The 26,053-nt window shown below is 46.2% G+C and overlaps 1 protein-coding gene across 1 annotated transcript; it reads left to right on the top strand.

The window, feature by feature from the left end:
* Nucleotides 1–23,343: 23,343 nt before the first annotated feature.
* LOC143789688 (odorant receptor 131-2-like) lies at nt 23,344–24,243 on the top strand. Its single transcript, XM_077279050.1, has one exon. The coding sequence runs from the start codon at nt 23,344–23,346 to the stop codon at nt 24,241–24,243; it is 900 nt and encodes a 299-aa protein (XP_077135165.1).
* The last annotated feature ends 1,810 nt before the right edge of the window (nt 24,244–26,053 follow it).

Here is a 26,053-nt window from a genome sequence, read left to right on the forward strand (position 1 = left end):
GTGGGCCCGTATGACCACCGATGGGATAGTACGTCCAGCGCGATCGGCCGCGTTCACGGGGGGAGCGCGGCCGATCGCAGCCGGGTGTCAGCTGACATCCGGCACTATGTGCCAGGAGCCGTCACGGACCGCCCTCGGCACATTAACCCCCGGCACACCACAATCAAACATGATCGCGGTGTGCCGGCGGTACAAGGAAGCATCGCGCAGGGAGGGGGCTCCCTGTGTGCTTCCCTGAGACCCCCGGAGCAACGCGATGTGATCGCGTTGCTCTGAGAGTCTCTTACCTCTCCTCCCTGCAGCAGGCCCGGATCCAAAAGGGAGGGAGGTGGCTTACCGAGTGCCTGCTCAGAGCAGGCGCTTGGTAAGCCTGCAGTGCTGTAAGTCAGATAGGTGATCTGACAGAGTGCTGTGCAAACTGTCAGATCACCGATCTGTGATGTCCCCCCCTGGGACAAAGTAAAAATGTAAAAAAAAAATTTTCCCAAGTGTAAAAAAAATAAATAAAAAAATTCCCCCCCAAAAAAGCAAAAGAAAATAATATATTGTTCCTATAAATACATTTCTTTATCTAAATAAAAAAAACAAAAAGAATAAAAGTACTCATATTTAGTATCGCCACATCCGTAGCGACCCGACCTATAAAACTGTCCCACTAGTTAACCCCTTCAGTGAACACCGTAAAAACAACAACAAAAAAACGAGGCAAAAAACAACGCTTAATTATCATACCGCCAAATACAAAGTGGAATAACACGCGATCAAAAAGACGGATATAAATAACCATGATACCGCTGAAAACATCATCTTGTCCCGCAAAAAAAGAGCCACCATACAGCGTCATCAAAGAAAAAATAAAAAAGTTATAGTCCTCAGAATAAAGCGATGCAAAAATAATTATTTTTTCTATAAAATAGTTTTTATCGTATAAAAGCGCCAAAACATAAAAAATGATATAAATGAGGTATCGCTGTAATCGTACTGACCCGAAGAATAAAACTTCTTTATCCATTTTACCAAACGTGGAATGGTATAAACGCCTCCCCCAAAAGAAATTCATGAATAGCTGGTTTTTGGTCATTCTGCCTCACAAAAATCTGAATAAAAAGCGATCAAAAAATATCACGTGCCCGAAAATGTTACAAATAAAAACGTCAACTCGTCCTGCAAAAAACAAGACCTCACATGACTCTGTGGACCAAAATCTGGAAAAATTATAGCTCTCAAAATGTGGTAACGCAAAAAATATTTTTTGCAATAAAAAGCGTCTTTCAGTGTGTGACGGCTGCCAATCATAAAAATCCGCTAAAAAACCCGCTATAAAAGTAAATCAAACCCCCCTTCATGACCCCCTTAGTTAGCGAAAAATTAAAAAATTAAAAAAATTTATTTATTTCCATTTTCCCATTAGGGTTAGGGCTAGGGTTAGGGTTAGGGTTAGGGTTAGGGCTAGGGTTAGGGCTAGGGTTAGGGTTAGGGCTAGGGTTAGGGCTAGGGTTAGGGCTAGGGTTAGGGCTAGGGTTAGGGCAAGGGTTAGGGTTAGGGTTGGGGCTAGGGTTAAGGCTACAGTTAGGGTTGGGGCTAAAGTTAGGGTTAGGGTTGGGGCTAAAGTTAGGGTTAGAGTTTGGATTACATTTACGGTTGGGAATAGGGTTGGGATTAGGGTTAGGGGTGTGTCAGGTTAAGGGGTGTGGTTAGGGTTACCTTTGGGATTAGGGTTAGGGATGTGTTTGGATTAGGGTTTCAGTTATAATTGGGGGGTTTTCACTGTTTAGGTACATCAGGGGCTCTAAAACGCGACATGGCATCCGATCTCAATTCCAGCCAATTCTGCATTGAAAAAGTAAAACAGTGCTCCTTCCCTTCCGAGCTCTCCCGTGCGCCCAAACAGGGGTTTACCCCAACATGTGGGGTATCAGCGTACTCAGGACTAGTGTTGAGCATTCCGATGCTGCAAGTATCGGGTATCGGCCGATACTTGCTGTATCGGAATTTCCGATACCGAGATCCGATATTTTTGTGATATCGGTATCGAAACAACATTAATGTAAAAAGGTGTAAAAGAAAGAATTAAAATAAAAAATATCGCTATACTCACCTCTCCGACGCAGCCGGGACCTCAGCGAAGGAACCGGCAGCGTTGTTTGTTTAAAATTCGCGCTTTTACTTGCTTACGTGAATTCCCGGCTTCTGATTGGTCAGGGCGGCCATGTTGCCGGGACGCGGACCAATCACAGCAAGCCGTGACGAAATTACGTCACGGCTTGCTGTGATTGGTCCGCGTCACGGCAACATGGCCGCCATTAACCAATCACAAGCCGTGACGTCACGGGAGGCTGGACTTGCGCACTTTTTAAAAAGCGCGCGTGTCCAGCCTCCAGTGACGTCCCCGGCTTATGATTGGTCACGGTGCCATGTTGCCGTGACGCGGACCAATCACAGCAAGCCGTGACGAAATTACGTCACGGCTTGCTGTGATTGGTCCGCGTCACGGCAACATGGCCGCCATTAACCAATCACAAGCCGTGACGTCACGGGAGGCTGGACTTGCGCACTTTTTAAAAAGCGCGCGTGTCCAGCCTCCAGTGACGTCCCCGGCTTATGATTGGTCACGGCGCCATGTTGCCGTGACGCGGACCAATCACAGCAAGCCGTGACGTAATTTCGTCACGGCTTGCTGTGATTGGTCCGCGTCCCGGCAACATGGCCGCCCTGACCAATCAGAAGCCGGGAATTCACGTAAGCAAGTAAAAGCGCGAATTTTAAACAAAAAAACGCTGCCGGTTCCCTCGCTGAGGTCGCGGCTGCGTCGGAGAGGTGAGTATAGCGATATTTTTTATTTTAATTCTTTCTTTTACACATTTATATGGTTCCCAGGGCCTGAAGGAGAGTTTCCTCTCCTTCAGACCCTGGGAACCATCAGGGATACCGTCCGATACATGAGTCCCATTGACTTGTATTGGTATCGGGTATCGGTATCGGATTGGATCCGATACTTTGCCGGTATCGGCCGATACTTTCCGATACCGATACTTTCAAGTATCGGACGGTATCGCTCAACACTACTCAGGACACATTGGACAACAACTTTTCGGGTCCAATTTCTCCTGATACCGTTGGGAAAATACAAAACTGGAAGCTAAAAAATCATTTTTGTGGAAAAAAAAGATTTTTTCTTTTCACGGCTCTGTGTTATAAACTGTAGTGAAACACTTGGGGGTTCAAAGATCTCACAACACATCTAGATAAGTTCCTTGGGGGGTCTACTTTCCAATATGGGGTCACTTGTGGGGGGTTTCTACTGTTTGGGTACATCAGGGGCTCTGCAAATGCAACATGACGCCTGCAGACCAATCCATCTAAGTCTGCATTCCAAATGACGCTCCTTCCCTTCCAAGCTGTGCCATGCGCTCAAACGGTGGTTCCCCCCCACATATGGGGTATCAGCATACTCAGGACAAATTGGACAACAACCTTTGGGGTCTAATTTCAACTGTTACCCTTGGAAAAATACAAAAGTGGGGGCTAAAAAATAGTTTTTGTGGAAAAAAAAGGATTTTTTATTTTCACGGCTCTGCGTTATAAACTGTAGTGAAACACTTGGGGGTTCAAAGTTCTCACAACACATCTAGATAAGTTCCTTGGGGGTCTAGTTTCCAATATGGGGTCACTTTTGGGGGGTTTCTACTGTTTAGGTGCATTAGGGGCTCTGCAAACGCAATGTGACGCCTGCAGACCAATCCATCTAAGTCTGCATTCCAAATGACGCTCTTTCCGTTCCAAGCTGTGCCATGCGCTCAAACGGTGGTTCCCCCCACATATGGCGTATCAGCGTACTCAGGACAAATTGGACAACAACTTTTGGGGTCTAATTTCAACTGTTACCCTTGGAAAAATACAAAAGTGGGGGCTGAAAAATAATTTTTGTGGAAAAAAAAGGATTTTTTATTTTCACGGCTCTGCGTTATAAACTGTAGTGAAACACTTGGGGGTTCAAAGTTCTCACAACACATCTAGATAAGTTCCTTGGGGGTCTAGTTTCCAATATGGGGTCACTTTTGGGGGGTTTCTACTGTTTAGGTGCATTAGGGGCTCTGCAAACGCAATGTGACGCCTGCAGACCAATCCATCTAAGTCTGCATTCCAAATGACGCTCCCTCCCTTCCGAGCTGTGCCATGCGCTCAAACAGTGGTTCCCCCCCACATATGGGGTATCAGCGTACTCAGGACAAATTTGAAAACAACATCTGCTGTCCAATTTCTCCTGATACCCTTGGGAAAATACAAAACTGGGGGCTAAAATATAATTTTTGTGGAAGAAAAGGATTTTTTATTTTCACAGCTCTGCGTTATAAACTGTAGTGAAACACTTGGGGGTTCAAAGTTCTCACAACTCATCTAGATAAGTTCCTTGGGGGGTCTAGTTTCCAATATGGGGTCACTTTTTGGGGGTTTCTACTGTTTAGGTACATTAGGGGCTCTGCAAACGCAATGTGACGCCTGTAGACCAATCCATCTAAGTCTGCATTCCAAATGACGCTCCTTCCCTTCCGAGCTCTGCCATGCGCTCAAACGGTGGTTCCCCCCCACACATGGGCTATCAGCGTACTCAGGACAAATTGGAAAACAACTTTTGTGGTCTAATTTCAACTGTTACCCTTGGAAAAATACAAAACTGGGGGCTAAAAAATAATTTTTGTGGAAAAAATAATAATTTTTATTTTCACGGCTCTGCATTATGAACTGTAGTGAAACACTTGGGGGTTGAAAGCTCTCACAACACATCTAGATGAGTTCCTTAGGGGGTCTAGTTTCCAAAATGGTGTCACTTGTGTGGGGTTTCAATGTTTAGGCACATCAGGGGCTCTCCAAACGCAACATGGCGTCCCATCTCAATTCCTGTCAATTTTGCATTGAAAAGTCAATCGGCGCTCCTTCCCTTCCAAGCTCTACCATTCGCCCAAACAGTGGTTTACCCCCACATATGGGTTATCATCGTACTCAGGACAAATTGTACAACAACTTTTGGGGTCCAATTTCTTCTCTTGCCCTTGGGAAAAAAAAAATTGGGGGCGAAAAAATCATTTTTGTGAAAAAACATGATTTTTTATTTTTACGGCTCTGCATTATAAATTTCTGTGAATCACTTAATGGGTCAAAGTGCTCACCACACATCTAGATAAGTTCCTTAAGGGGTCTACTTTCCAAAATTGTGTCATTTGTGGGGGGTTTCAATGTTTAGGCACATCAGGGGCTCTCCAAACGCAACATGGCGTCCCATCTCAATTCCAGTCAATTTTGCATTGAAAAGTCAAATGGCGCTCCTTTGCTTCCGAGCTCTACCATGCGCCCAAACAGTGGTTTACTCCCACATATGGGGTATCGGCGTACTCAGGACAAATTGTACAACAACTTTTGTGGTCCATTTTCTCCTGTTACCCTTGGTAAAATAAAACAAATTGGAGCTGAAATAAATTTTTTGTGAAAAAAAGTTAAATGTTCATTTTTATTTAAACATTCCAAAAATTTCTGTGAAACACCTGAAGGGTTAATAAACTTCTTGAATGTGGTTTTGAGCACCTTGAGGGGTGCAGTTTTTAGAATGGTGTCACACTTGGTTATTTTCTATCATATAGACCCCTCAAAATGACTTCAAATGAGATGTGGTCCCTAAAAACAAATGGTGTTGTAAACATGAGAAATTGCTGGACAACTTTTAACCCTTATAATTCCCTAACAAAAAAAAATTTTGGTTCCAAAATTGTGCTGATGTAAAGCAGACATGTGGAAAATGTTACTTATTAAGTATTTTGTGTGACATATCTCTGTTATTTTATTGCATTAAAATTCAAGGTTGGAAAATTGCGAAATTTTCAAAATTTTCGCCAAATTTCCGTTTTTTTCACAAATAAACGCAGGTAATATCAAAGAAATGTTATCACTATCATGAAGTACAATATGTCACGAGAAAACAGTGTCAGAATCACCAGGATCCGTTGAAGCGTTCCAGAGTTATAACCTCATAATGGGACAGTGGTCAGAATTGTAATAATTGGCCCGGTCATTAACGTGCAAACCACCCTTGGGGGTGAAGGGGTTAATGTAGGACCCCGCCTATTACTCACTGAGTAACGAGTACATCCGAGCACTGTGATAACCGAGTGTCACCGAGCACGTTTGCTCATCCCTATTGCGGACTTGTCTCACCACCTTAGCCATTCTGTCCAGTCTTTTCTTTCTTACAGAGAATGATGTCCTCTCAGGACTACTTCTCTCTGCATCTGGGCTACTGGCGCCGAGTATACTTTTTATGCCAGGAGATGTATCACCCGCTGCCTAAGTCAGCACCTCGGTGGCGAATAGTGTGACATCAGAGGTCTCCTAAGTGCTTTAAGCCCCAGTGCAGAGGGTACGTTAGTGCAGCGCCCCAGAGTCCTGGTCGTTGCAGTACTGTGGCTCCGCCACTATGGGGAGCTACGGTGCGTCCGATGGCACTGAAGGAGTTCATCTGATCAGGTATCACAGACACCAATACATTTCACAGCTGGGCCTCTGGGGGGAGCTAAGGGTGCTATTCATTAGGCCACTCCCCACCATAGTGGGTAAACTGGGGGTCAGGCAGGAAGTTAGATCAGAAAGCTGACTGGATTGGACAAAGCAACACCTGGTGGCAGAGGGTGTTGTGGAGGAAGAGACAGTAGGGTCTCTGTCAGGGGTGGGATCCTGACAGAGGCTTGGCATAGAAAAGAACGTAACGGGTCCGCGCCAGCTCCGGGAAGCGGCGGGGCCCAAGAAAGGACTAGAAGCGAGATAGATTGTGCTGAGTGAGAAACGAGATCAAGCAATAGGAGAATACCAGTAGGGGTCGTGCTGTAAGACCGGAGCAACACCCTACTGAGGCGCATTACCGGTGGCCGGAACGCCGAGGGAGTATCATAACATTCAGCTTCAAGCAATACTCTAAACAGCGGCAGGACAGTCAGTCTAAGGCGGGCTGTCTCACACAAATCACCTATGAAGTCTTGGGGGGCACCTTGTGGAGAGGGGCGACTCTAGGGTCCCGGAAGAGCTCCGAGCCTACCCGTCAAACGGGTGCCGTCCCAACCAGAACATCAGGGAGGGACGGAGGATTAGAAGAACATCATTTAATCGAGTTGTGAGGGAACTTAAGAAACAGACACAACGGTTGTGGGGACTTTCCGTAAGCACAGCAGGGAAGGACCGCAACACATAGCGCTAGAAGGAAGGCACCGATTTCCACCTGTGAAGAGAACTCTGGAGGTGCCATTGGACCGGCCGGACTTGCGCAGCCTGGTGAACCGTATTCTGGACTGTGGACTCAGAGATCTTCAGTAAAGAGGTAAAGAGACTGCAACCTGGTGTCCTCGTTATTTACTGCACCGCACCACCACTACCACCATCCACACCTATCATTCACTGTGCGCCCCACGGCAGGGTCACGGACCGGGGCCTAGCCGCCGTGACAACCCCCAGAAGCAGAGACCCGTAGGCCCGGTGCCGGGTACCCCTCGGCCCTGCGGCGGTGGGGGCGCTACAACTTGGCGTCACGAACAGGATCTACTTAAGCCTGAAGAATCAGGTCATGTGTGCCTTGGAACTGTGATTTATCGTGCTTGGACTGTACTTTATTGCAAGGACTGTGCTGCGCCAGTTGCCGCCAAAATCCGCCGCCATTGCAGCGCTGAGGAGAGCGCAAGAAGAGAAGAGGGGCGTGAAGTGGGCGTAGGCAAGCTGGAGAGCGCGAACAGCAATGGCCGCCCAGTCTAAGTATTTCTGTGTCCTGAGGACGTGCCCGTCAACAGCCGAGGTCCGCCTCCTGATCCTGGTTGGAGGGTGGAGACCATGGGGACGGGGCCGCCCACGAAAGAGACCGCGGGAAGAAGACGCTGGAGAAGAGACAAAGATGGCCACGCCAGAAGCCCCGCATGAGAAGGATCGGGCGCGGAGAGAGGTTGGACAGCCCAATGTAGCCCAGGGTACGCCGGCACTGCGGGGACTGACCCTAGCAGGGCCAACGATGGGCCGACCTCCCCGGCCGCCGTCGGAAGAGAGCATGGCCGCGGCCGAGGCCCGGCAGATTGCCGCCCGCCTGGAGGCCGATGCCCGCGTGATCGCTAGGCTGGGCCGACCCACGGAGGTCTGCTTGGCTCCAGTATCCCCTGCTTCTCCCAACCCGGCCGCGGCTGAAAGTGCGCTGCAGACATCAGGCCTGAAGATCATGCCTGAGGCCGAACACCTGCGGCGCTTGATGGCTGCATGGCGAACCCGACCCCAGCCGGCCGCGCAGGTTGACCTGACCACCAACGCGGAGGTTCCCTCATCCCACTGGGGGGTAGTGGTCTCCTTCAACCCCCAATATGGACGCGGGGTTATCCAGGAAATCGGGGAGCCGCTACAAATCCACGTGGATCGGGAGGAGGTGGAGCCCTGCAGCGGAAGATTTCCCCGCGATCTGGAGCCCGGTGATGCGGTGACTTACACCCGATGGAGGAGGGCTACGGGAGAGGCTGGCTGGATGGCGCGAGGCGTGCAGCGATGCATTGCCCTCCAGGCTGCTGCCGGAACACCGGAAGAAGATGATCCCGTGGGGAAAGCAGCAGAGCCCGGCCCTGCGGAACCTCGAGAAGACCAGCCTCGCCGTGCCCCGGAGGGACGTGTGCGCCTGCCAGCGAGAAGGGCCTCCCGGCGAGGGATCTTATCGTTGCTGGGACCGGAACCGCGTCCTGGCTCACCAGTGCGATCTGTTGGCCTGGTGAGACCGGATAGGAGACCACCACAGTAAGATTTTACTGTACTTTCTTACTTGTAAATAGTTACCGTTTTATTGCTTTTATGTGGCTGCTAAAACCCGTCCAGGGTAAACTCTTAAAGGGGTCCCTTCTGTTGACCCGGGATCCCTATTGTTTTTGGTTATTTTCTATTTTTCCTGCATTCTTCAAAAACTGAGAAATCATGAACAGTGCATGATCAGAACTTCTTTGTACATAGTTTGCACCTTATTAAAGGCGCTCCCTACTGGTTTTACTTAAAGAAGGACTCTTTGCGAAGATACCGCACTGGAACCTTTGCTGAGTGTGGACTGGTAGCTTGAGAAGATACGCTACCTCATAGAGACTTGGTCCTCTCTTAAAGGGGATGTTCATTTGTCACACTTCGATAGTAATATTGCTTAAGATAAGTAGCAATAATGTCTTGACCAAAGGAAATGATGATAATGTTTATATGAGAAAAGTTATATGTGTTTAATTAGTTAAATGTGAAGAAATACTGATAATGTGCTCTGAGAAGAAAAAGGTGAAAGATAGAAGAAGGATGCAGTGGACCCGTAGGGATAGACGTGGTGTCCAGCATGCATAATAGACAGAAAGAAAGAGAGAAAGATAATGAGAAGGCTTAATGTTCGATAGAAAATGTTTTTGATAATGCTGATAGATAGTTAATGGGGATAGAAGGTAAACCCTGAGTTCTCATAGGAGTCAAGAAAAGATGGCTCAGTGCTATAAAACTGAAAGTAATGTTATGTTCTATACTGTGTATAGTAGTTGAAAAGGCAGTAGGCCCTGGCTGAACGGGGCGGTCCTGTAACAGAAAGGAGAGGCAGTAGGTCTGGTGCCGATAGGACAGGCGGTCCTGCAGATCCCAAGTAGGAGAATGTAAAAGTTAAAAATGCCTTATAATGTGATTATAGGAAGGTCTTTAGTGGATGCAGAGTGTATGTCCTTAAAGGCAATGTTAAATTATTGTTCAACAGTTTTGCACTTAGTAGAATACCCGGTTGGGTAAGAAAAGCTAATTATAGCATGTTGCTATGATATTTAACCATGTTTGTAACGTTCAAGTGTCCGTACCTCCCATAAAGGGAAGCCTGTTCAAGTATACTTATTGTTATTGCACTCAACAAAATTGTATGTCTTTTTGCTAACTTGTATTGTTGTTTTCTTCCCAGTCCCGGAGTACTGTGTTTAACCAGGGGGGAGTGCAGCGCCCCAGAGTCCTGGTCGTTGCAGTACTGTGGCTCCGCCACTATGGGGAGCTACGGTGCGTCCGATGGCACTGAAGGAGTTCATCTGATCAGGTATCACAGACACCAATACATTTCACAGCTGGGCCTCCGGGGGGAGCTAAGGGTGCTATTCATTAGGCCACTCCCCACCATAGTGGGTAAACTGGGGGTCAGGCAGGAAGTTAGATGAGAAAGCTGACTGGGTTGGACAAAGCAACACCTGGTGGCAGAGGGTGTTGTGGAGGAAGAGACAGTAGGGTCTCTGTCAGGGGTGGGATCCTGACAGAGGCTTGGCATAGAAAAGAACGTAACGGGTCCGCGCCAGCTCCGGGAAGCGGCGGGGCCCAAGAAAGGACTAGAAGCGAGATAGATTGTGCTGAGTGAGAAACGAGATCAAGCAATAGGAGAATACCAGTAGGGGTCGTGCTGTAAGACCGGAGCAACACCCTACTGAGGCGCATTACCGGTGGCCCGGAACGCCGAGGGAGTATCATAACATTCAGCTTCAAGCAATACTCTAAACAGCGGCAGGACAGTCAGTCTAAGGCGGGCTGTCTCACACAAATCACCTATGAAGTCTTGGGGGGCACCTTGTGGAGAGGGGCGACTCTAGGGTCCCGGAAGAGCTCCGAGCCTACCCGTCAAACGGGTGCCGTCCCAACCAGAACATCAGGGAGGGACGGAGGATTAGAAGAACATCATTTAATCGAGTTGTGAGGGAACTTAAGAAACAGACACAACGGTTGTGGGGACTTTCCGTAAGCACAGCAGGGAAGGACCGCAACACATAGCGCTAGAAGGAAGGCACCGATTTCCACCTGTGAAGAGAACTCTGGAGGTGTCATTGGACCGGCTGGACTTGCGCAGCCTGGTGAACCATATTCTGGACTGTGGACTCAGAGATCTTCAGTAAAGAGGTAAAGAGACTGCAACCTGGTGTCCTCGTTATTTACTGCACCGCACCACCACTACCACCATCCACACCTATCATTCACTGTGCGCCCCATGGCAGGGTCACGGACCGGGGCCTAGCCGCCGTGACAACCCCCAGAAGCAGAGACCCGTAGGCCCGGTGCCGGGTACCCCTCGGCCCTGCGGCGGTGGGGGCGCTACATTAGCAAAGAGGACATTATGCACTGGAGGAAAGAAGAGGCCGAATGGAGAGGACGATCAGTGGTCGGCACAGCAGTGGTGGAACAGATAAGTGGCGAGTTGAGTATTATGGTGTTTTTTTTACATCCTATGTTTCTTATGCTTTAGGGTCTACAGAGACCCCACAACATAATAACGAACACTCAATGTGCACTGAATAGCTTAAAATTGAATAAAACGTTCTTGACAATTTGCATAAACAATCTATTACTCATCCTAGTCACACTTCCTTGCTACTGGTTTCAGGACTTCCCTCGGGCTTCAACAGGACGTGTACCGAGTTTGATCTCCACTCATGGGTATTCAAGAACATTTTCGTCTTATTGCTATCAATTTTGTAGAACCTTTCTTAAATGGCTTATAGGACGTTTGCGGAGGGACACAGATGTACATGGATGGGACAGTGATACATTTCGTCTAGAATATTTATCTCTCCAGTTACTTTAATGATTCTCTTTTTGTCCAAGTGGCCATGGTTTCCCTTTGACAACTGGCCATTTGCTGCTATCTTTGGGCCGTCAAATTTAGTACTAAGATTAACATCTGTAGGTTTCCTGATTTGCATTCAATTAAAGTTGGCCAACAGTGATTTTTTCTGGGTTGGCCAATCATTTATTGTGTATGGGGTCTCCCAACACTTTCCAACTCTTTCCGACAGATGATGTCAGGGTAGAGAATGACTGGATGTCTGGACATCTAAAGTGATCTAAGTAATGATAGAGCGATAATGTGGCTAAAAAACGTAGGTTATTACCTTTATAATCCAAAAAGTTTAGAATGCAAATGTTTTTTTTAGAAGAGGATTTTACAAAAGTAATGCAATTGCAAAAAGACACAGTCATCAAGTTCCACCAAGTGATGGACGAGCATAAAGGTAGGCGCTACAGTTGCAACCATAATGCATCTAACGGGACTTTCACACTGCATTTTGCCATCTATTCGTTGGCTCCATTTGGGCTTACGTCTTAACCCCCTGCCAAACAGTATGCAGGAGTATGCCCCGACGGGACCATAGACTATAATTCTGCCGACAGAGTAAACATGTTCTCTGTCATGCATCATTTTCGGGCATACATGCCTATTGGGGATGGACACCAAGGCGCAGTTTCATCCAATTAATTAGATGAGACCAGCTGGGATTTGGATGGTTAATTCTGCAACTGTCCCTCCAGCATCCAACAGAGTCTGTTTGAGCCTGATGTCAGGCTGTAGTGTAATGGATCTAGTAAGATACGCAAGGGACAGTGTGAAGGTTTTCCCCCGAGTACGGACTTTATACTTTCAAACAGTAGGTCTTAAATATTGAATTTCAGTAACGGATTGGGAGCGCCCCCAGACGCAGGGCCGTGGGGTTACTCGATACCGGGCCTCTCTGTCTCGGTCCTGGGGTTGTCGCGGTGGCTAGACCCGGTCCGTGACCCTGCTAAGGGGCGTCCAATGAAAGGTGTGATGGTGGTGCACGTCGCGTTGAATAATGAGGACACAGGGTTGCAGTCTCTTTACCTCTTTACTGAAGGATCCACAATCCAGAGCACTGCTAACAGGGCTGGCTGAGACCGGCCGGTCCGAAGGCACATCCAGAGTTCCCTTTGCAGGTGGAAATCAGTGCCTACCTTCTAGCACCTGTGTGTTGTAGTACTTCCCTGCTGAGCACCACGGGATAGTCCTCACAACTGTTGTGTCTGTTCTGATGATATTCCTCACAACTCGTATCTGTTTTGATGTTCTTCTCCGTCCCCCAGATGATATGGCTAGGACGCAACCGTATGGCCTAATCATGAAACCCTTTGCACCCCCTGGTGGCCGGAGTGTGACGTGTAATGTGTGACTGTGATACCTGGTCAGGTGAACTCCTTAGGTGCCATCAGACATACCATCACTCCCCTTAGCGGCGGAGCATCAGTACTGCAACGACCAGGACTCTGGGGCGCTGCAGATTTATGACCACATCAACGTTTGATGTGGTCATAAATCATATGAGTACACTTCAGGAAAAGAGAAGTATGAATTCAAGTGTACTAATTGAACACTGGTAACTCATTCTGCAGCCATCTATGTACAGTGATACGTAGAGGCTGCAGAAGACAAAATGATTTTTACTCTAAATGTATGCATTTAAAGGGTTTTTAGTCTCCAAATTGAAAGTTATCCTGTATTCTATTACTGATTGTTAGGGGTTCGAGCACTATAATGTCATTCATTGTTTTCAGGGTTAAGGGAGAAAGGCAAATGGCATCACTCAATGGCCGCTCATAAGTTTGGTGATGCTCATCTTTGGTTAGAAATTGGCCAGAAATTCCCATACACTCCCAGCAGTTAGAATCGTTGTCAAGTATGCATGTTTATTGCCATGTACCAACACAACTTTTCCAGCAGCCTCCACTAATTTTAATTTGGGTCTCCACCTGACCCATATGTACAAAAAAGTCTGTTTCCACACAAGCCCTCCAAACACCCTCTCTAAGGGGCTTAGAAATAGTTTTTGGCAAGTGAACTAGGTTTTATCCAAAAACTGAGGATAAATTGTCCATAAATTGCTGCATTTCTTTAAAATGTCTTATGCTGTGAATGCTTTTTTATTTTTCCAAATTTTGTTGACATTTATTTCTAAATTTCAGATGAATATCACAGTTGGTCAAGAAAATACAACCAAAGAATCCTCCCCACTCTCAGACCAAGTTGTCAGAATGACAGTTTTTATTCCGACCTTCTTCTTCTACTTTATCTTCTTGTATTTAATCGCTGTTCTGTTGAGGATCTTCTTCAGGAGTTCGAGCGCTATGGAAAGTGTCCGCCATGTCTTCTTTGCCCACATGATTATTAACGATACTGTGTTTCTCACTTTCTCACTTTTCCTTTCTGTCCTTTACTTTTATCCCATTGCCTTTCCCATTTCATTCTGTTACCTAATAGTCACTGTGACCTCAACGACTCTGAAGGTCACGCCATACAACCTGGCAGCCTTGTCCTTGGAGCGCTACATAGCCATATGTTACCCGCTAAGACACGGAGAGTTCTGCACAGTGCACAGGTGCGGTATCGCTATTTTGGTCATGTGGATTATTGGACTCCTCCCCAACATTGCAGATTTCATGATTGTCATCTTGTCAGTTGAGAAGAATTATTTTGTACTTTATGTAAAATGCAGCCGCTTCAATCTCAAACATAACCCCGCACAGGACATAACAAAAGTTTTTGACAACGCGTTTCCTTTTTCCTTGGTCGGACTAATCATTATATTCACCTATGCCAAGATCATGATGGTGGCTGTGAGGATGAACTCCGGTAAAGCCTCAGCCTCCAAAGCTGGGAAAACCATCATACTCCACGCGTTTCAGCTCCTGCTGTGCATGACGTCTCTCGCCCATAAAATTGTGGAAATACAGTTTCCAGATAATATAGTACTGCTGTCCAACATTAATTTCTGCTTTTTCATGTGTCTTCCGAGGCTTATCAGTCCTTTGATATACGGTATAAGGGATGAGCTGTTCTCTAGTAACATGAAAAAATATTTCCTGTACAACAAGAAATCTCCAAGAGTGGATTCAAACTAAGGGCAATAGATTCTCAGAGACCTGTTATAATATTATCAGCTTGGAACATAGTGAAGGCTGCGTCTTCTTGTAATGTAAATAAAAGTTGAGAAGTCTTTGGGCTTTATTGCGAAAACTCACTTGGACATGTAAGATGTTGAGCGTACCGCTTTGGAGTCTTACTGAAGATCAAGAAATGGACATCAGGGAGAAAAGGGTTTTAGCCACAGTCTGGCCCCAGCGCTGAACCATAAAGGGCCATCAAAAGATTGAAAAAAAGTACAAATCCATACACACCTCATCACTCATCTCCCCGGCTTCTCCTCTCTTCACCGCCACCCATCCAGTCCTCACTGCATCTTCTGATCCCGGTGCTGATCAGACTCTATGTGCACGGAGGGCTACGGCGCGCGTCGTGGGCGTATGACGCCGTGACCTTCCGAGAACTTGTGTAGAACACTCCCAGGCCTCATGAAAGCTGGACGTGCCGGTTGAGTCTGAGATGCCCGGGGATTCTAGTGTGGGCAGTGAGGGATCAGAAGATGCAACACTTAGGGGGGTCGTCCATTCTGGCGCAACATCTGCTAAAACACTGGATAATCACCGTTCCCAAGACCCCACTGATCATGCAATGTTAGCGCTGCTATTTCCAGCAGGTGACGTGACGGCGGCAGATTATCAGAGGCTCCTGTTTGGCCACAGTCCTTACTATTCTGTAAGGGTCGGACAGCCATGCTTTATTGACATCTGGTGCAGAATACAGTACAGATCAATCATGTCGGCCTATTACTGATGATCGAGGACAGTACAATGCCAATAGAAAATAAAATGCCCATATGCCAGCAATAAATCCAAAACATCATAAAAGGAAATCCTTCAACATACAAAAAAAATAAAACATAACAATTAGGAAGGAACACGTTGCTCATTTTGGTCTTGACGTGGGGGAGTGCTGGAGTCAGAGGTGCCTGATTCACGAGGAGGTGTGCGCCTCGCCACTAATATTACTCTAGTCAGAGACTGGAGTAAGATTTCTGGCATATTGTAAGTCTCACCCCTGAAAGCAGTACAGTTGAAAATCCCCATAATGCCGGGATCCCCGCAGAACACTGCGCAGAGCATCACACTGCCGGTCCTGGTAGGCTGGCTGTCAGGAAACCATGATGCCTGGAGTCTGATGATACTGTCAGGGTAACTGTGCGCAGTGACCCACCAGCCCATATGACACCTGTAAGGGCAGTGCAGGTGGTCACTACACAGGTGGGATACCGCCCAGTACAACATGGAACAATAAAGGAACACCCGGAGTTACAGAAGAGGCTATATGGGGGTTATCCCCTCCTTCTGGGACATGCTCTACCAGCCTCACCCGCTACCTATCTGCGCAGGACACACTCCCAACCATTTTCATATTACTCCCAAAGAGAACTTATGACGCCCTTTATAACACCCTAAAATAGGTGCAGACCAGTGGCTTAACAGTTGCCGTAAGTATCAAAGTCTTTGAGGGACCAATGCCCCAATGTCAAGTGAACAGCCCCACAGATCAAAGTTTTGATTGCCTGCCCAGCGCTGCCTATGCAGAGCGCAGAAGTCGAGACAAGTTTGATATTGGATTTTAATAGGAAACAACTCAACTAAAGTGACAAAGCTCACACTAACTTTAAGTGAGATTTGTTGTGTTGGTTGCTGTCTATGCAGAGTGCAACAGCCGAATACAAACCCATCTCAACTCCTGCACTCTGAGATGCAATATCCGAGATGAGAGTGGCTCAGCAGCTAATGAATGAAGGCAGCATTGAATCAGGTGCACTGAAAATTCATTGTCTTTATTCCTTACTAAGGGCAGATCTTATATTTCTTATGTTTTTACTAGAGATTCAACATAACCAGTTTTGCAGAATTTTGCTAAGATATCTGTTTGTGGAGGATAAATTTGTTGCTGGTCAAAATAAATTCCCAAACCTCCAACTGCACTAAACAAAACAACTTGTCGGGGGTTGTGGGTAGCCAAACTGGGCAATTGCCCAGGGCCGCCATCCAGAAAGGGAACTCCTGCTTCTTCAGCCCCACCATGGAGTGTAGAGAAGATGTCCAGCATTGCTTACAGTGTAACGCCATGCATCCTCCACAGTCAAAGAAGAGTTAGAGAAGGAGGGGAAGGGGCCACCACACAGCAATCAGGACAGAAAGTGGCGCAGTCCTGTCTGTGCGGTGTCCCCCTCTTCATCATGTCTTTGGGTACGTGCACACGATGCAGATTTGCCTGCAGAATTTTCTGCACAGAATCTGCATCTCTTGCCACGGAAACATCAGCACGGATTTGATGCGGTTTTTATGTGGATTTTCATGCGTTTTTGAAAGCTGAATAAAAAACTATTATTGAACAAAAAAAAAGATTTGTGATGTCATTTCTTGTCCAACCTCTTCATTTACATACTCCAATGAAGAATAATGTTTATTGAGCGCCCGCTAGGGCCGTGGAGTACTAGGGCCGGGTCCAGCGGTACTTAAAGTGGTTGTCACAGTGGCAATGACCCAGTCCGTGGCCCTGGGCGTCCGGTTAAAGGGGATGAATGGAAGTGGAGAATAAAGTCTATAAAGGATAATTTGTGACGCCAACTGTGGTATTCGGCCAGGGAAGGCCGACGCTGCTTAAAGGGGTCCACTGGGGCTGATGGAGTTGCAGCAGAGTTGTTATAGCTCCCCTCAAGTAGAGCTTAGTCCCCAGGGCTACCGGTACAGTTGGTAAGAGGGATGATTGATGGTGGGGTGCAGGAATGAGGGTGCAGGAAATAATTGAAGGACACAGAGCTGCAGTTTCTTTTACCTTTTACTGATGAAATGCAGGTACAGTCCAGGGTACAGGCAACAGGCGATGTGGTCCGGGCAGCCTGGAAACAACTTGGGATTCACTTAGCCAGGTGGGTTCGGAGGCCTTCCTTCTGCGCCACATATCTGACCCTCGCTGCCCGATGCTCTACACAAGTCCTCTCAGTGTCTGTACTTCCAACCCGTATGGCTGACAGCCTGAGCTTGTCTTGGACACTGCCTTCTCATGGGAGCCCCAGGCTCCTGACCTGCTGTGTTGCCTCTGGATGTCAGGTGGGGCCTGGAGACTTGGAATCTCCTGCCCTCCGGATTCGGTGGCTGAATATGAAATCTTCTCACCATCACGGACCCTGGTGTCCGGTCTCTGCGCTTTATCTTGGGGTGAACCCAATCACAGCTCCAGACCCCAGGCTCCTATCTTTTGCTTCCTTTCCCTTCAGTGTCTCACACTAAACTCACTAACCCCATCTCCAGACCAGAACTTATAGGGAAGCTACCCTGAAACCAGGATTAGAGCTCCCCCTTCTGGTCTGGAGTTAGGAAGGTGTTGTGTGTTTGTATTACCTGATTAGGAAATCCCTTCTTGTGTCCAGGCATGATATCTGTCATGGTTCTCAATGGCAAGAGAACATAGAAGAGCATAAATAAGGACTAGCTCTTGGAAGATGGAATCTCGAGCTGACCGTGAGCTAAACCTACCGCACAACTAACAGTGGCCGGGTAGCGTGCCTACGTTTTACCCCTAGACGCCCAGCGCCAGCCGGAGGACTAAATAACCCTAGCAGAGGAAAATACAGACCTGGCTTACCTCTAGAGAAATTTCCCCAAAAGGCAGACAGAAGCCCCCACATATATTGACGGTGATTTCAGAGGAAATTGACATACGTAGTATGAAGATAGGTTTAGCAAATGGAGGTCCGCTTACTAGATAGTAGGAAAACAGAAAAGGGAACTTCACGGTCAGCTGAAAACCCTTTCAAAATACCATCCTGAAATTACTTTAAAGACTCTAATATCAATTCATGACACCAGAGTGGCAATTTCAGCTCACAAGAGCTTCCAGCCACAGAAATAATCAAACACTGAGGACTGGAACAAAAATGCAAAACAAACTTAGGACTAAAAGTCCAACTTAGCTGATAGTTGACTAGGAGCAGGAACATGCAACAGAAAGGCTTCTGGTTACATTGATGGCCGGCATAGGAGTGACTGAGGAGCAAGGCTAAATAGAAAACTCCCACATCCTGATGGAAACAGGTGAAGCACACAAGTTCAGTACCACCAGAGACCACCGGGGGAGCCCAAAAACCAAATTCACAACAGATATCACCCCTCCCTATGAAGAAGGCAATGCCAATGTGGCAACCAGACACCTGGGGTGGCACATTCCCCCCTAGTACAATTCAGTACTCCCGGACTGAGGAAACATAAAGAAAACATGTTAACAGGTGAACAATTATTAAAGGGTTACAAGGTTTCAAAAATATAAAAATTTACAAAAACCAAGCTGGTTTTCAGGTTGGTCTTCAGTCTCTGCTGCTTCAGGTGCAGTTGGTTTGGGAAAGATCAGGACAGGTACTATGATGGCTTGATTTACCTGTTTCTATGACTGGGGAAAGTCTCCAAGAATGGTATGGATTTTCTTTTCCTTCTCTTCTATGGGTTGAGGGGTATCTTGGTCTTTCTCTCTGTCTCTAAGTTGGTCAGGCCATACCTTCAGATGATCTCTTGATACTGCTTTTGAGGTCTCTCCTCCATCTTGACTGATGAGGCACACTTTGGTGTTATCAAAGTTTGAAGGCATGACGGTGTATGGTTCTGCCTCCCACTGATCATCTAGTTTGTGAATTCTTCTTTTTCTTTTTAGAACTTGTTCTCCAGGTGATAAAGGAACTGCAGGGGCATGCTGATTATAGTTCCTCTCCTGCCTCTGTCTTGCTTGGTACAAGCTTCTTTCCACTTTGCGGTATTGCTGCTGCTGCTCTGTATCCCAGTCTGCATTTGGTGATGTGCCAGGCTGGAATTCAGTTGGTGGAATTTACCGGGATATGGTTGTATAGATCTACAAAGTCCAGTAATTTCTCTTGCCATTGGTTTCTCTCTTCCAGGGGCAAGGTCTTCAACAAGTCAATTACCACCTGGTTCATTTTCTCACACATGTCAATTGTCTGTGGATGATATGGCGTTGTGTGATTTTCTTGCATCCGTACAGGTTACAGAACTCCTGGAACACTTCTGCCTCAAAGGCTGGGCCTTGGTCAAGGAGCACCTTTTCAGGGTATCCATGTGGTCGACAAAAGTGTTGTTGAAATGCCTTGGCTGCCCTCTTTGCTGTTTGGTCCTTGATGGGCACAGCTACCAGGAACCTTGAGTAATGGTCCACTATGGTCAGGGCGTAGACATAGCCTGAATGGCTTGGGGTCAGCTTCACGTGGTCCAAGGCTACCAGTTCAAGCAGCTGTTTGGTGACCATGGGCTGTAGGGGAGCCCTCTGGCTGTTACGGTCTTTCCTGTGCAGCTTGCAGGGGCCACATTCTCGGCACCATGTCTCAATGGCTATCCTCATGCCAATCCAGTAGAATCTTTCACGAAGTAGAACCTCCAACATCTTCCATCTGAAGTGTCCTGCTCCATCGTGGTACACTTCCAAGACCATTGGCACATCTCACCTAGGGACCACCACCTGCCAGACCAGTTCGTGAGTGCATTGGTCGATGTTCCTCCGACACAGCTTACCCTCATAGATGAACAGCTTGCCCTTCTCCTTCCACAATTTTTGTGTCTATTGTGGAGCATCTGGACCACGGTGTGAATCAGCTTGTGTCAGTAGCTCCTTTACTAGGCGGACTGCTGGATCACTATCCTGCGTTTCTGCCCATCTGTGGTGGGGCAATGGGTTCAGTGTGGCTTCTCGCCTGTCATTGCGCTGGCTCCTCACACAATGGGAGTACTGGGCCTCCGGGGCGGTGGAAGGCTGGTAACTTGATCTCTTTGAGTGCTTCCGGATCTTCTTCCTCTTCTGGTAAATTGGGCATCCTCAACATTGAATCAGCATTACTGTTCTTATGCCCTGCTTTTTACTTGATGGTAAACTCGTAGTTAGACAAACGGGTTATCCATCGCTGTTCCAATGCACCTAGCTTTGCCGTTTCCAGGTGAGTCAGCGGTGAATTTTACTGAAGCTAGGTAGTGCTTGAAGCCCAGACTATGGTGAGAAACTCCAACTTAAAGGAACTATAGTTGTTGGGGTTCCTTTCGGTGGGATGAAGCTTCCTGCTGGTGTAGGCAATCACTTTCTCTCTGCCTTTCTGCACCTGGGACAGCACTGCTCCGAAACCCATGTTGCTGGCATCTGTGTAGAGTATAAACGGTTGGTCATAGTCAGAATAGGCCAGGACTTCATCTCCCATGAGAGCCAACTTCAAACGGGTGAAGGATTCTTCCAACCTGTCATTCCACTCGAACGGAGGAGTCTTGCTCTTGGCCTTCTTAGATTGGCACACTAGCAAGTCTTGCAGGGGTGCGGCTAGCTTGGTAAAGTCCTTGATGAATCTTTGGTATTAGACTACCAACCCGAGGAACTGCCATACATCATGAATGTTGCTGGGTTTTGGCCACACCGGTGCCACACCTTAGTCGCTTACCACGTGACCTAGGTACTGGACCTTGGGCTTCAGCAGGTGGCATTTGGACGGCTTCACCTTCAGGCCAAAGTTGGACAGGGCTTCAAACACCTCAGCCAGGTGCTTCAAATGGTCTTCTTAGGTTTTGGAGAATACGATGAAGTCATCCAGGTACAGCAGAACAGTCTTAAAGTTCTTGTGCCCGAGGCAACACTCCATCATCCTCTTAGACGTCCCTGGTGCATTGCACAGCCCGAATAGCATGTAGTTGAACTCGGAAAGACCCATTGGTGTTGTGAAGGCAGTCTTCTCTTTATCTGACTCTGCCACGGGAAGCTGCCAATACCCACTGGTGAGATTTAAGGTGGGGAAATAGTTAGCGGATCTCAGTGCCGCTAACGGCTCCTCAATTCTAGGTAATAGGTAGGCATTCTTGTGTGTAATGCTGTTGATTCACCTGTAGTCAATGCTGTTGATTCACCTGTAGTCAACACACGTTCTCATGGTACCATCTTTTTTTCTAACGAGGACTAATGGAGCTGCCCAGGGGCTACAACTATCTTTGACCAGACCAGTCTCCTTCATCTCCTGTAACATATCTTTGGCACAATGATAGTGAGCGGGGGTTACAGGCTGGTACCTTTCTTTAATGGGTGTATGTTCTCCAGTGGGGATATGGTGTTGAACCCCTTTTACCTGCCCAAAGTCTAGTGGGTGTTTGTTGAATACCCGCTCATACTCCTGGACCACTCGGTAAGCCCCATGCTTTTGGTGCAAAGGAGTGGAGTCAATGCCTACGTGCAGTTTCTGACACCAATCCTCCAGCTGTCCTGCAGAGCCATTGTCCTCCTCCTGGTTGGGACGGGACCAAGATCTCTGCTGTTTGTATGGCATTGTTACTGACAGTTAACAGTTTAGCAATGGTGGCATATCTGGATAAATGGACCTCTTTTCCCCCACAATTCAGGATGTGTATCGGTACCCTCCCCTTGCAGACATCAACTACCCCTTTGGCTGTCAGGATGGTCGGCCTACAATCAGAATACACAGGTTCTACCAGGGCCTGGTATCTATCTATCAATCACCGATCCATTATCTACCTATCTATCTAACTAGTATGTTTCTATTATCTATTTATCTATTATCTATCTATTTATTATCTATTATCTACCTTTTATCTATCTTTCTATCTATTTTCTGTGCTTATACTGCGGATCTCCTCACAATTCCATAAGGATAAATCAAGGTTCAACATCTGTAAGGCTGAAGTCTCTTGTGGGTTATTACTTCCATGATGTTCAGAAACAGAATTTTGATGTCAAAACCAATCTCTGACATTACTCATCCTTTGGAATACATCAGGGGCTGAGAAGCAGATATATAGAGCTCAGCCCCTCCATTGTCCCGTATCCTTCTCACTATATAGATTATGCAGCTTGTTGATGTAAATGGAAACACTTACATAATCCTCGTACAGTAAGTAGTAGAAACTGATAATGGGGTAGCTAGAACCATTCCAGTAGGTCTTTAGAAACCTGTGATGCCCAGAGGCAAAACCCAGATATATGGGTGCAGAGGTAACAATAGCACCAGGAACCATATTTAGGGTATGGGGGACAAATACTATGAGTTTTGATGGTACTTTATGAGTGTCACTTTATGCTGTATATAATGTGATGTCTGTTAGACTTGCTGCATGGTAAACGATGGTTGAGGGAGGTTAGCCTGCAGCCAGAGCTACATTCTGGAGGTTTCATAGCTGAAATTTCCCTTCAAATTCATTTTTTTTCACATGTGCAGAATGTGATTTCAGTTGTAGGAAGTGTCATCTTAAAAAGGCATGGTGCAATTACCTGCCCCTTGTATTTTAGTAATAATTTGGGGGGATCCTTTGCCAGAAATCTAATGTGTATAGATACTTTCAGTCACTAGAAGAAGAATTCCTCACTAGGACTCTAATATCTCTAGAGTCCATTTGGTTGCCTACAAGTTGTCCTACTCTGATGACTTTCATGAATTTCAATGAGAAAAGCAATGTAGCAAACTTTCTGCAACTTGAGGACCATCAATTTAGGTCTGATAACTATTGCCTAACTGTTGCTTGTGCTTTAGGTTATGACTGTCCTTTTTCTTTAGCATGAGGACTTCAACCAGAAGATTTTCTGTTACTATTCTGATAATGGTCAACTTCACTGAGGTCAGCAACAAGACGAACAATCAAACTGTAGAAATCGTGAGGAGTACCCTGCTTGCCTTAGTGCTCCTGTCCTTCTGTGTCTTCATCTACTTTGTGACAATCATCTTGTACGTCTTCTTCACCACTCCTCATGTTCGGGAGAATGCTCGCTACATCCTGTTTGTCCACATGCTCATAAACGATACCTTGCTACTTTCTGTGTTGATATTCGTCTCTCTTGTAGCTATATTTGATGTGTACATCCCTGTGCCGATATGTTATGCCCTCGTCATGTACTCCACAAGTTCATTTAAGGTGACAGCCTACAACTTGGCCATCATGTCCTTTGAACGTTACTTTGCCATTTGCTATCCGTTAAGACATGCACAAGTCTGCACCATGCAGAGGTCTCTTTTGGTCATTGGAGTCATGTGGCTTCTGAGTAGCACTCCTCTGGTGCCTGACTTTATCGCCATGTGTTATTCAATGCCAAAGAATTTCTTCTCCACCAGCTTGATATGTCAGTGGTCAACATTTGCAATGAACAGTTTTCAATTAACCCTAAGGTCATTGATGGAGATCACCACCTTCATCTTGGTGGGATTGGTCATCCTTTACACCTATGTGAAAGTTATGGTGGTGGCTCGGAAGATTGGATCTGGGAGGTCTTCTGCTTTTAAGGCAGAGAAAACTGTTCTTCTTCACGCCTTCCAGCTCGGACTCTGTATGATGTATTTTTCATATTCCTTCACTGATGCTTACTTGAGGAAATATTTCTATTTTATACCAATAACCAACTTTTTCTTATTCATGTGCATCCCCAGATATATCAGTCCTTTGATTTATGGTGTAAGGGATGAAGTGTTCCGAAAATATATAAGGAAGATGAACTTCTTTGTATAGTTGGATGGATGTCACTAAATAAGGCCAAACTTTACAACTTTTTGCAAAATGGGTGCAGCCCAAAAGGATGGTTGGACAATATTTATTAGGTAGACTAGGAATGAAAGGACCCATATCTACTTGCCCACTATCAGGTATAATACAACACATATTATAATAAATTTGTCCCAATCACCCAATTTAATTTTTTTTACTTAAAAAATATGTTTTAGTAGAGGTGGGCCAAATCTTGGGTAGGTTGGCAGTATGTATAGTATTCATCTTTTGGTTCTACTTTAGTTCAGGCATTGGTGGGCAGATCCTACTCCTGTAAACAAGCAGTATCCAGTGTAGAATGCCTTTTCACTCCATGAGAAGTTGAAAAATACATTTTGCTTTGATCCCGATATGACTATTGTAGATGGGAGCCAACAGAGGACCCTCCAACTATGAAAAACACGTGACCAGTACTATTATTATCATACAGCCAAAGCTCACCGGAGGATTTTCAGGTATTCTTGTTTGGTCCTGAGAAGCCACATTCGAGATATCTGTGAACAATACTCCAATCTTAGAGACTGATATTCTGTGTTTCCATTTCTAAGAACCAAGTAAAACTGTAAAAGTGAAAACAAAAAAACATGAAAAACTTAAAAAAAAAAAAATTGAAAAATCTTGTGGAATGTAAAAATTTGTGAAACTCAAAAATTTGTAAAATTTCAATAATTTGAAATTTTTAATAATAATGAAAACATTATTAATGTTTGAATAATTCAATCTTATGGATAGAATTGAGCAAAATGATTTGTACTGCCCATATTCGGTGTTGAGTCCTCCAAGGAAGTCAGGCCAGGAGGGGCAGTGTTCACTTCTGTATCCGATGTGTTCAGCCCTGTATCTGGATTTTGCGACGTCTTTATGTCTTACTCTATGAGATGCCTGGGATGCTGGCCCCAGGAATGCAGTCTGCCCCGGAGTAACTCCTCAGTAGACTGGAAGCCAGATTAGGGGAGAGCGAATCTTTTGCTCAACTCTAGTTGTAGATCATTATAGTCTCCAGAGACAAATAAGAAAACAGGGAACTGCATACAGATTTGTGTGTATAGAATAAAATGTTGTTATTCTGCTTTATCGAAGGCTTCCACAAATACCACAAAACTTTTATTATCATCTAATGAGAATGAGAGGACTCTGCTCATCTTGCCACAGTCTGTACAGACAAACTGACTGAGTGAGCTACAGAAAACGAAAAGCATCAGCCTTACGTGAAACCAGAGTGTAATCTATAGTATTATTTTCTATGAGGATAATAAAGAAAAAAAAGATCAACATTGTCATACTTAAAGGGGTTGTCCTACTTGCTTCCTTTTCTAGTACAGGGTCAAGAGAGAAAAAGCTGATTACATGGTGTTCCTAATACACAGCGACAATCTGGGTAACGCTCAACATTTGACCCTTCTTCCAATAGCACCACCAAAAGAGAAATGAAGCGTTACTCATGTATCATGGACTCTGTGATGTATAGATGTGCAGCGTACTCTAAGGAGGGTGAGAACATGACTGTGCGACACTGGGGAAGCCATATGAGGAATAGAAAGGCGCCTTATAACTCTACATCCTGAGTACCGTGCTGTACCTACAAGACATTGTATTCTGTAGCGTTGTGCCTAGCAAAGATGCAACCAAAAGCTTATCTTCCCTGATTCAGCACCTGAACTGGTCCCGCAACCTACCAAATGCATATAATACACGTGCCTTCTATATGCCAGAAGGGCTTGTGGGTACCATGGAACACCAGGGCTCAGGTACAAATGCTAGAATTCCCTATCCT

Source organism: Ranitomeya variabilis, unplaced genomic scaffold (genome assembly GCF_051348905.1).
Source record: "Ranitomeya variabilis isolate aRanVar5 unplaced genomic scaffold, aRanVar5.hap1 Scaffold_310, whole genome shotgun sequence".
Classification (NCBI taxonomy): Eukaryota; Metazoa; Chordata; class Amphibia; order Anura; family Dendrobatidae; genus Ranitomeya; species Ranitomeya variabilis.

Excerpts from the sequence above, each read along its gene's own strand:
- LOC143789688 (XM_077279050.1), top strand. The coding sequence starts at position 23,344 with ATGGTCAACTTCACTGAGGTCAGCAACAAGACGAACAATCAAACTGTA.